The sequence below is a fragment of the Pediculus humanus genome, genomic scaffold, assembly GCF_000006295.1.
Source record: "Pediculus humanus corporis 1103172107927 genomic scaffold, whole genome shotgun sequence".
NCBI classification, from domain to species: domain Eukaryota; kingdom Metazoa; phylum Arthropoda; class Insecta; order Psocodea; family Pediculidae; genus Pediculus; species Pediculus humanus.
Genome location: NW_002987499.1, coordinates 135,131 through 146,525, shown reverse-complemented (window position 1 = coordinate 146,525; position 11,395 = coordinate 135,131). Strand labels below are relative to the sequence as shown.

At 25.3% G+C, this 11,395-nt stretch overlaps 3 protein-coding genes across 3 annotated transcripts; 2 read left to right on the top strand and 1 right to left on the bottom strand.

The window, feature by feature from the left end:
* Nucleotides 1-726: 726 nt before the first annotated feature.
* Nucleotides 727-1,308, top strand: Phum_PHUM401980 (ATP synthase subunit G, putative; the record flags this gene model as incomplete). The annotated part of the gene is made up of 3 exons (XM_002428767.1): nucleotides 727-770; nucleotides 919-1,069; nucleotides 1,207-1,308. The coding sequence occupies 3 exons, from the start codon at nucleotides 727-729 to the stop codon at nucleotides 1,306-1,308; spliced, it is 297 nt and encodes a 98-aa protein (XP_002428812.1).
* A 506-nt stretch (nucleotides 1,309-1,814) lies between these two features.
* Phum_PHUM401970 (mitochondrial protein import receptor, putative) lies at nucleotides 1,815-4,971 on the bottom strand (the record flags this gene model as incomplete). The annotated part of the gene is made up of 8 exons (XM_002428766.1): nucleotides 1,815-1,868; nucleotides 2,270-2,384; nucleotides 2,475-2,695; nucleotides 2,780-3,004; nucleotides 3,397-3,745; nucleotides 3,959-4,305; nucleotides 4,428-4,601; nucleotides 4,750-4,971. The coding sequence occupies 8 exons, from the start codon at nucleotides 4,969-4,971 to the stop codon at nucleotides 1,815-1,817; spliced, it is 1,707 nt and encodes a 568-aa protein (XP_002428811.1).
* Nucleotides 4,972-7,033: 2,062 nt separating this feature from the next.
* Nucleotides 7,034-9,714, top strand: Phum_PHUM401960 (uncharacterized protein; the record flags this gene model as incomplete). The annotated part of the gene is made up of 6 exons (XM_002428765.1): nucleotides 7,034-7,822; nucleotides 8,136-8,387; nucleotides 8,470-8,671; nucleotides 8,776-9,132; nucleotides 9,202-9,553; nucleotides 9,651-9,714. The coding sequence occupies 6 exons, from the start codon at nucleotides 7,034-7,036 to the stop codon at nucleotides 9,712-9,714; spliced, it is 2,016 nt and encodes a 671-aa protein (XP_002428810.1).
* Nucleotides 9,715-11,395: the final 1,681 nt, after the last annotated feature.

The window sequence follows — 11,395 nt, the reverse complement described above, 5'->3', positions numbered from 1 at the left end:
TATTCACATTCAATAATAAAATTTCTCTATCAGTTTTATGTGTACATAAGAAAAAATTATAAGTTTTTTATATTTATCTGTTTATACTGAAATCTTATATCTTAAAGTTAGATATTTATGCGAATATATTTTTATATAATATAAGATATAAAAAAAAATTATTATATTTACAAAATTCAACCCTAAAGCATTTTTTTTTTGAAATGAAAACAAGTTTTTTTTTTTCTTTTTGATCTAGAAATCTAAAAAGAAATATCATAAATGTATTCGTTTATTTAAAAAAAAAGTAGTGAAAATTTTAAAAAACGAGTAAAAAATAATAATTATATTAATATAAGAGTCGAAAGTTATTTTTAAAAGATTAAACGTTGGCTCTATGTGAACGATTTAAAATCAGCGCCCGCCATTATTCTCTAGCAGAAGAAATTTTTCAAACGCCATTTTTTCCTTTATGTGAGTGACGTCACTGATTTAGTTTAACGAATCGGAATTATAGCAAAAGTTTAAATTTTTTTTCGTTTATAAAATTGACTGAGGAAATTAAAGAGTAAATGCAATAAATAATTATTTATAGTTAAAAAATATTTTAAAAAAATAGTTCGATTTAAATAAGTGAGTTTTCCTTTGAGTGTAAAATTTCCTTTGTAGTGGAATTTTCGAAAATTTCCTTTGTCGTAAAGTGAAAAAAATATTTGCTCGGATTTTTTTTCCTTACGAAACGAAAAAATGGCAGGAGTCGCAGCTAAATTAGGAAATTTAACTTCATGTAAGTATTTTATTTAAATATTTATTTTCACGATGTGATTTTCCGTAACTAAATTTTAAATTCGTCATGGGCGTTACGTACTTTTAGGTTAAATTTTTTTCCGTTTGAAAATTTTTAATTTATTAATATATATTTATTTTAGTTATAATAAGAGAGGGTACTCCTAAATTACAAAAATTTTGGTACTATGCAAAAGTAGAATTAGTTCCACCAAAACCTAAAGATATACCTAGAATTAAAGAAGATATAAAAAAACTTGTTGATGGTTATAAAAAAGGAAATTGGAAAAACTTAACCGTAAAGGTAACCATTAAAAAATAGGGAAAAATTTTTTTTATTCTTTTTAATCTAAATAATGAAGTGCCAGGTTTAATTTTCACAAGGGAAAAAAAATTATTAATGTCACACGTACCTGTGTAAACCTGTACTTTTAATTCTAGGAAGCTTTTTTAAATGCCATCGTAACAACTGAAGTCATTTGTTGGTTTTTCGTTGGAGAAGTCATTGCTAGGGGTAATTTATCAGGATATCGATTCAATTAGGATAGCCGATAAGATATTTTGTAGAGAAAACTTTTTAATTTTTTTTCATTTATAAACTTGTATGTAGGATAAATAATATTATTTAAATAAGAATTATTATTATTATTTTTTCAATTAATCCTTTCCTATTAACTAACCTTGTTTCAATTATAAGTATGGTAATGTTTTTTATTCAAGGTCAAATCTACTATTATTAAGGTGAATTTATCAATTTGTACGATTAATTAATTATTAAAGTTGAGAAATTAACCATTTAATGATAAAAAGTCATGCCAAATTTATTAATTCTTTTTCAAAATAATAAATATTATTAATGTTTATTTTATTAAAGGTAAAAATAATTAACTTTTTCTTTTCGGTAGTAACGACTTAAAGCGAGTATTCATTTATATGTAGATGTCATAAAAGAATTTTATTTAAATAATAATAATAAAAGTATTCATAATATATGAAAATAGATTTTTATTTTTTAATTTAAATAATTTAAAATCTAAAACATTTCATTTCTACATAAGCTCAAATTTTTGAGTCATAATTAAAAATGCCCAATATTCTTTATACTTGTTTTACAAATACATTTCATTTACTACATGTTGATCATTAATATCGACACAAAATCATATTTTTGTATTTTGTAGTTAAAATATTTTAACTAAGAATAAACAAGGAGTGAAAACATGATTACCTTTATTTTTTATTTAAAAAAAAAAAAAAAAAAATATAAGCAACAAATAATAATTAAAATAAAATGCTAATAAAGTACAAATAAATGCACAGGATTTCTTATTTATTATTCAATTCATACTATTCATCTTTTTCTCTGCTTAATAACAATTAGCAAAGACTAAATTATCTACATGTTATCTATACAATACAACCAAGGTATGTAACAGTGGAAAAATAATTTTTTTTTTTTTTAATTTAACACTCTTGGTAAGCACATATTAAATTTTTCTAAAACCGTTTTCTGTGCCTTGGCAGCATCTTTTAATGAAAATATGTGAGACATTTCTAATTCGGTTTTTGTCAATGCTATAGCTTTATCAAACATTTTTATTGCTTTTACTAAATTTCCCCTGGAAAAAAAAAAAAAAAAAGGAAATAGAAATTAAATTTGTGACACATAAATATTATAAATAAATTTAAAAAATTGTTTTTTAAATTACCTTTGTACTTCGATAGTGCCTAAGGTTTCATAAGCAAATTCGCATTTTTCATCGATTTCCAAAGCTTCTTTAATGTACTTAACAGCAGTCTCTATATCGGCTGTCCATTGTAAAACAAGCATGGCACGCCTAACCAAGAGTGCTGCATTATTAGGATCCACTTTTATCGCCTTTTGCAATAGTTCATCGGCTTTAGCAAATTCTTGTTGGTCAGTTAATACCTAATTTTAAAAAATACATGAATTTTCAAATTTGAAACCATAGTTTTACAAAAAAAAATATGTATATAAAAAAGGTTAACTAACTTGAGCATAAACAGCATAACATTCTGTACAGTCTGGATATTCGTTTAATATATCATCAAATTTTTTCATCATGTTGTTAATGGAATTAATATCTTTGTTTAATAGTGCCATTCGATAATCTGTAAAACATTTTTGAACCACTGACACAGGATTTTTAGGGTTGAGGGCTACAGATAAATTGAAATCTTCAGAAGCTTCTTTTACTTTTTCCAAAAGTAAATTTATCTGAAAAACAAAGTCATATTCATATTCATTATTTAATCCTTATAACAGTTAAAAAATAACACAATATAAAACTTATCAATATTTTAAATATGTAAGATACAAACATTAATAATAATTTTTAAAAACGAATAAAGACAAAGATGAGGGAAAATTAAAATATCAATAATTAAAGGGGATAAAAACCTTTCGAGTCAACAATTAAAATTATACTTTGCGATGAGGAATTGAGGAAACACTAACTAAAGAAGCAAAAAGGTTCAAGTTATACAATTAGAAAATAGAAACATTCCTCATCATTATATAAGGATTAAATATAAACAGAACAATAATAATAATAATAATTTTAAACTTATAACAAATATTTGATAATATTAAAAAATTTAAAAATTTACCTGACCCCTATGATGGTAAATATCAGAATTTTCTTCATCAGTTGCGACAGCAAAATTAAAATCATTTGTACAAGCTGTAAAGTCTTCTAATTGCATATGTATTGATGCTCTTTTAATTAATGCATTTGATTTTATTCTCGCACAAGCCTCTTTGTTATTAATTACCATGTCCAAGTCAGATAATGCTAAATGATTTTCTCCAGTAAAAAGGTAAAAAGTTGCCCTAAGAACCAAAGCTTCATTTTTAAATAATGCCTCTGCTTCGGTAAAATTAATTTCTTCCGTACAAGCAGGTATGACTAATTCATAATTTCTGTTTTTAAAGCATTCAACTGCTTTGAGGTATCCTCTGCAACAAATAAAGTTAATAGTTATTCATTAGAATTTTTTATATAAATTTATGGCAAATATTTGCGCAAATAAATAAATTTTTTATAAAAATATTTATCTACAACTTTGCTTTTTGTGAAATTAAACGAACACAAGGTTGTTCATCTGTATAATAATGTAACTAATTTAAAAACATGTTAAAAGTTTAATAATTATAAAAAATAATATTTACTTAGAGTTATCTCCATCAGTTTTAGACAAAAATGAGTTAATAGGATCATTTGCAAAGGTTGAGAAATAAGTTTTAATAACAATTTCTGAAGGCATGACAGGTACTCTTTTTGCCATGGCTTCTTTGGCATGTTGCCGACCTAATTCTTTAAGAATTCTATCAGCTGATAGTAAAGTTGATTGAGACTGAAAACTTTCTAATATGCAAGCAGCAGTCACATCTTCAAGAGCTTGTGTTAAGTCCTTTAAATGCTCACAAGCTTTAGCTCTTCTTGTAAGTGCTTTAGTATAAACAGGATTATATGATAAAGCTTTGGTGCATGCCTCTTTTACATCTTCATACTTTTGCTAAAATCAAATAACTGTGACATTGACTGATTTCTGCTAGGGTGATCATATTGTTTTAGGTAGTACAACCAAAATTCAATCATCACAAAAACAGAAACTGATAAAATATTAATTTCAAGTACCAATTGCTCATAAGCTGCTGCTTTATTCTGGTAAAATGTAGCCAAACTAATGGTCTCTTTTTCAGGGCATATTTCAATAGCTTTTTCATAACTGGAAATAGCTTCTTCAAATTGTGAATTTTTAAAATGTTTGTTGCCTTCTTCTTTAAGTGCAGTTGCTAATTCCAGGGGTGTCTGAAATAGCAAACGATTCGAAGAAAAATTTTATAGTTGTAGTAATTTAACGATACAATAATTTTTCAAATGTATATAAAATGTTGGAAAAAACTAGTTGCATATCTAATTTAGAAAAAATTTTTGAAATTAAAATCACATGGCAGACCTTTGCTATAGGTTCTCCAGCTCTTTTAGCAGACTTGTCGGTATCTATAACCGTGTCTCGTAATTTTCCTACAATCTTTCTATCTGATTCTTTGACTTTTCTTTTTTTATTTTTATTGTTTAAGTACCAGTAACCCACACCGACAGCAACTGGAAGCCCGACTGCCAATGCTAACTGCCATTTATTACCATATTTACCCACGGGACTTCCAGTATCAGCCATTTTCATTTTAAAACTCGAAAACGTTTACCAATTACAAAAATGATTATTAGAAAAAAAATTGAAAAATTGATATTTTAAAAGAGCCTTTAATATTTTTTTGTCTCTGAAATTTTTGAAACCAAAAATTTTAGTTTTTGCTTAAAGCATTAGCGTTTCTTTTATTAATTTCACGATTAAAAACATTAATTTGAAAACATGTTAATGCAAACTTAAAGATATTGGCAGCCTGCTTATTATTTACTTTTCTTGATAACTGAACGTACTCTGAGATATTACGTTAGTTTAGGTCACTGAAACCATAACGAGCCATAATATGGCGGAAAACGAGGATGAGAGTACGTGGTGAGTACTAATTTTGTTTACACTATTAAAGATCTAATTCATTTTAAATGTCTAATATTTTATGTGTCATAAATTAAAACAAAAAATTATTTACCTTTTCTCAAAGTTTACTAGTGATGCATTAATAATAATAATTTAACATAACTTTTTACCAATATTTATCATAACTTTAATGAAATGATAACATAAAGTACAATAAAGTTATTTTGAAACCATTGAAGATATTTTTTAAAAAATCTCATGATATATAAATACATATTTATTACAATATTTAAAAACTTTTTGTCAATACGATTTTTTTTTGTTTTGAGACAATGTCAAAATGAACTGAAAGATGTTATCAGATGACATTGGTTTTTAAATTATATTAAAAGTACTTGTTATATAATCACTGGTGGTGGGTTTAGAATAATTGTTTTAAAAACAATAAACATATTTTTAATAATATTATTAAAAATTATTTATTGTCATTGATTTTTTTAAATAATAATTAATGAATCAGTACTTGCTCGAATACAATTATTTAAATTAAAATTACTGTCATATTGAATTGAAATACATTACTTTAATACAATCGGTTTGGTATTTTTTTTTTAAAATTGCTGAGTAGTTTTTTATGTGGGGTCTTTGATTAATCAAATGATTAGGGAATGAATATGTTTATATATTAAATTAATTATTACCATAACAATTTAAATTTACTAAATGAAATTTGATAATAATTCAATTTTAGATTTTAAAATCACGAGCGATAAAAAAATTGTCATAAAAATAATAAATAAAAAAGTTTGAAAAAATAAAAATTTTAAAATTCATGAACCATATATAAATATTTTTGTTCATAAATTAAAAATTTAATGGTTCATAAATTAGTTTTGGTTGGTTAAAAGTGAAAAATTGTAAATTCTTTAAATTAATTACTTTGGTTTTACCGTTTTTTTTAAAAACTTTTAATAACATTGAAAATTGATATTATTAAATGGAGCAATATTAGAATTATTCATAGTTTCATTATTGTTTTGTCTTATTTACCTTTTATCTTTAGGCATGGATTTATAATGCCTATTTATTTTTTTTATCTCAGTCTTTTTGTAAATTAGGTTGTGAACATGGTTACAAAAAAAAATTATATTTATTTTAACATTGTTTACATAGTTTCTTGTTAACTTTGTTAAGCTTTATTATATACACACACAAAATAGTTATCAGTTTCATATTTTCAATTAAAAATTATTCTTTGTCAAATTTTAATTTATTATTTCTCTCCCCCCGCCCCCCCCCCCAGAGAATAATTTTCTTAAGGATGTCTCGACTTTTTAGTTTTGTTATTAAATGTGTATTAATTAAAATAATGACAAAAAATTAATAATGAGTAAACGATTTAATAATAATCTTTTTTAACAAGTGGATTTATTTATAAATCACTTGAGAAGTTCATTTTTTTTATTAATGACATAACTTGTAATGCGATATGTGATAAATGAAAAAATACTATTATTAATATTTTACTATTTTTATTTTCATTCAATGAAATTTTATATTTAAAAAAAATTTCGCCAAGCTTCATTTAATTTAATTTTATTCGTTAATGAAAATTCATTGAAAACAATCGATGACCGCGTGAAATTACAAAAAAAAAAATTAGGACGATTTATTAAATTGTTTGTTGTTTACATAAAAAATATTTGTTTTTAGGATTTTGGAGCTGGAGGGAGCTTTGATGGAAAATTGCTCCGCCGGTCGAGTTTACGAAATTTGCAAAGGTAAATCATTCCCGGATAACATTCGGAAAGAAGCATGGCAGGCGTGTTTGGACATACAAAAGAAAAAAGATCAATTGACGAATTTCAACGAGATTTACGATTTGCCGGAACAAGATTTATTACGACAAGATTGTCAAAATATAGTTGACAAATTAGGAAACGATGATTGTGATAAGGTATCGGTTATTTCCGACCTGGAAAGCATTCTGACTTATTACTGCAAGTCGAATAATTTAAAATACACAAAGGACAATGGTTGGATAGAACTCCTCCTACCCATCTTAGCGCTTAAAAATCCAAAATCCGACACTTATAACATATTCGAAGCCATAGTGAAAAGGTTTTTGCCGAAAAAAAATTCCAAGGATATATTTAATTTATTAAGGTTGTTGATATTGTATCACGATCCTGAACTGTGCTCATTTTTGGATACGAAAAAAGTCACGCCCGACCTGTACGCGAGTTCATGGTTTAAAAATTTATTCTCCGGAACTTGTTATTTAAAAGTGGTTCAGTCGATATGGGATTATTATTTTCAACAGAATAATCCTTTTTTTATATTTTTCTTGTGTCTTGTTATCGTTATCAATTGGAGAGAACAAATGACTGCATTTAAAAGTGAACCTAAAGGAAAAATAGTGGAAAGCATAGCGGCAATGCCATCCGGATTAGATGCCAACGACGTGTCGGATTTTTGTTCTCTCGCTCTGTATTACGCATTAAAAACTCCGAAATCGTTTAAAAAGGTTAGTAGTTTTCAATAATAATAATAATAATTGTAATTTTAACAAGCGTGCAAATCTATTGTCTTCTGTTAAAAAATAATAATAATAATAATAATAACGAGTGAACTCTGAATAAATTAAATGATTCATTAAGTCTGTTCAGGATTTTACAAAAGGTTTATATATCTAGGTACGTAAGTTTGCATAAATTAAATATATGAAAGAAGTCGTGGAGGTAAATTATAAAATTTCACACTTATGAAGGTTCGAAAAAAAATAAAAAAATAAAAAAGTTTTATTATTGTAAATGATTAAAAATGGCGATGATTTACAGGAATTATTTGAAATACTTTTCGGGACGAATCCGACCGATTCCGAGTGTTTTTTTTTAAATCAACCCCTATCGCAGGCCTTATGCTTACCCGTGTCGACAAGCGAACTAGTTGAAAACGTTGAAGAAAATGAATTTTTCGAAGGTTCAGAAGAACCCATAGAAAGGGTTAGGTTTTTCCTGGTCGATTGCAGGCCGGCTGAACAGTATAACGCGGGCCATTTACCGACAGCATTCCATTTGGATTGTAACTTGGTGAGTTTTCTTCCTGTTGTGGTTTTACTTTGATAAATGTATATATTTTCCGAGGAAAATTCATTTGGGAAAATTTTTACAGATGTTACAAGAACCGGCAGCTTTTAATGTTGCCGTACAAGGTTTGTTCACGGCTCAGGTTCAATCCATAGCGGCGAATTCGAGCGCGGGCGGAAAACATTTATGCTTTTTAGGTTCGGGTAGAGACGATGAAGATCAATATACGTATATGGTTATCGCATCGTTTTTACAAAAGAATACTCAGTACATTAGCATGTTGACAGGTAATTGCAAAAAAAAAAAAAGTGTCAAAGTCAAGACAGACAATGGCATTAGTTATTTAAAAAAAAAAATTTTTCTTTTCTTTTTTCGTTTGACAAAAAAAAAGGCGGGTACCAAGCCATACACGATTATTATGCGAGTATGTTGGATCGATTGGAAGATCACGATTTTAAAAAATGTATAGTTTGTTCGAATTCTTCGAAAACTAATAAAGTTACCGATTCGAACGGTCAAACAACAATTAAAACACCCAACGGTCAAGACATATTCGGTAAAATATCGGAAGTTTTCAAATCTAAAAGTGCGGATTTCAAGGAAAAATTCAAAGAGTTGATTGTGAATTCGTCGGGGAGCGGAGATAACGATAGACACGTTAGTCCGAGAGATAAAGTCGGAAAATTATACAGGAATTTAGTACCCGTTTTTAGTATAGACGATGAAAATGTACCAGGCAAGTATAAGAGTTTAAGATTTTATGAAAATTCGATAGCGTGTATTCATTTATGATAAATTGTTTTTGTATAATTAATAGAAACGTTATATTACGGAGGAGGTGGTGGAGGAGGAGGAGGAGAAGAAGAAGAAGAAGAGGAAATAACGCAGGAAATCGTTTGCCTTTCCGAATATTTAAAATCCGATAAGACGAAAGCTTATTTTCACTGTCGGGAAAATGGTTACTCGTGCGATTCGTATTTAGTCGTGAGCGAAACGGATTTGACTATCCTACGGGAATTGTCCAAAAGAAAGGGTTATGCGCTGTTGGTCGTGAAAAGGCCTCTGTCTTCTATAGCTAGAATTTCATCGAGAAAAACTATTCCCAATTTGATTACACTAAAATACACGAATCCAGACACGGACGACAACGAAATTTACGCCATGGATAGGTATTTTTGTTTTTGTTTTTAGCAAAAAAAAAAAAAAAAAAAAGAAAAGTAGTTTATCGGTTATCACGTGATTGGTGTTTATTTTTTTCTTTTTTAGATTAATTATCACGAAAGCAAACGAAGCTATAAAAGTCATATCGGAACAATGTCGGAACGCTTGAACGTTTGTTGTTTGTTATTTTTTTTCGAGAAAAAAAAAAAAAAAATATGTCGTCGAATTACTTATGGATTTTCCCAAATAGAATGATTATAAGTCACGAACTAATTATTAACACTCTGTGAAAGAATTTTCCTTGGAAAATTTTAATAGAGAGAGAGAGAGAGAGTTTATTAAAATTTAAATTCTAAAATGATTCGAAAATAATTTTAGAGTGATACATAAATAAATTTTGTAAATTATGTACATAATAATTCTTTTCGAATTTTCTTTTTTATTATTTCTTTTTAATTTTTTAAATATTTTTTTTTCCCGCGTTTTTTTTTTTTTTTTGTTTTTGGTTTAACGTTGTTGTTTTTTTATAAAGTTACCAAATTTTATTTTTATATCATTAAATGTCAAAACAAAAAAATAATAATAATAATTATTATTACTCTTACTTATTCTTTTACGTTTTTTTTTTTTTTTTTTTTTTTAAATTATTATAATGGATTTTCTCTTTGATTATTATTATTATTATTATTATTATTATTATTATTATTAATGCGGCGGCGGCGGCTTTGTTTATATAAAACTATGGTGCTATTTAACCGTAATAAAAATAAAATATTATTATTAAAAAACTTAAATAATAATAAAATGTTTTTATTTAAAAATAAAAGTTTAGGTAAAAAGCTTGAAATGTAGATAAATAAATTTTAAAAAGTGTACTTTAGGAAAATGAATAATAATAATAATAATAATAATAATAATAATAATAATAACCTAAAAATGGCGTCATATATAAAATTTATCCTTTATAAATAATGTGAAAAAATTAAATTTAAAAAAAAAAATTGTGATTTTAGCTTTTTTTTTATTTTATTGCTTAATACGCGTTATAATAAATTAATTAACGGTCGAAATAATAATAATAGTTAATAATTAATTAAATTATGTAAGTCAATTAGACGATAGCCAAAAATTAATAAAAATAATTTATTAATGCAATTTTTATAAATAAATAAAAAAATTTTTTGTTTTTCGTTTTTTTTTTTTTTTAAATTATAAACTTTATTTATTAATTAATTAAAATAAAATAAAATAAAAAAAATATGATAAAAATTATATTATTCATTTATTTATTTTCTCGATTATTATTATTATTATTATTATTTATTACAGGTTACGTATTGGGGAAAAATACATAAAATAGGATTTTAATTAAAAAATAATTTTTTTTTTTTTTTTTTCACTTGGCAATACATTCACATAAATATATTTTATAAATAAAATAAAATTACAAAAAATAAAAGAAAATTCACAAAAAAAAAAAACTGAAAATCTTTTCATTATTATTATTATTATTATTATTTTATTAAAAATACACGATAACATTTATATATATATATATATAAAATATTAAATGGCGGCCGCGTAATTTACATAATTTTATTTATTTATTATTATTGTATTGATTCGTTTTTGAATGAAAAAATATATAATTTAAATTTTAAAAAATTTATTTTTCATTTGTTTATAATAATAATAATGATATCGATCGATTTAAATTTTACATAAAATATTATTAATATAATATAATAAATAAATCCGTGAGAAAATATGTTAATGTTATCGAGATACAATTTTTTTTACTTTCTATCCGATTAAAATTTTTAAAATAATAAAAAAGTTATGTATAAAAT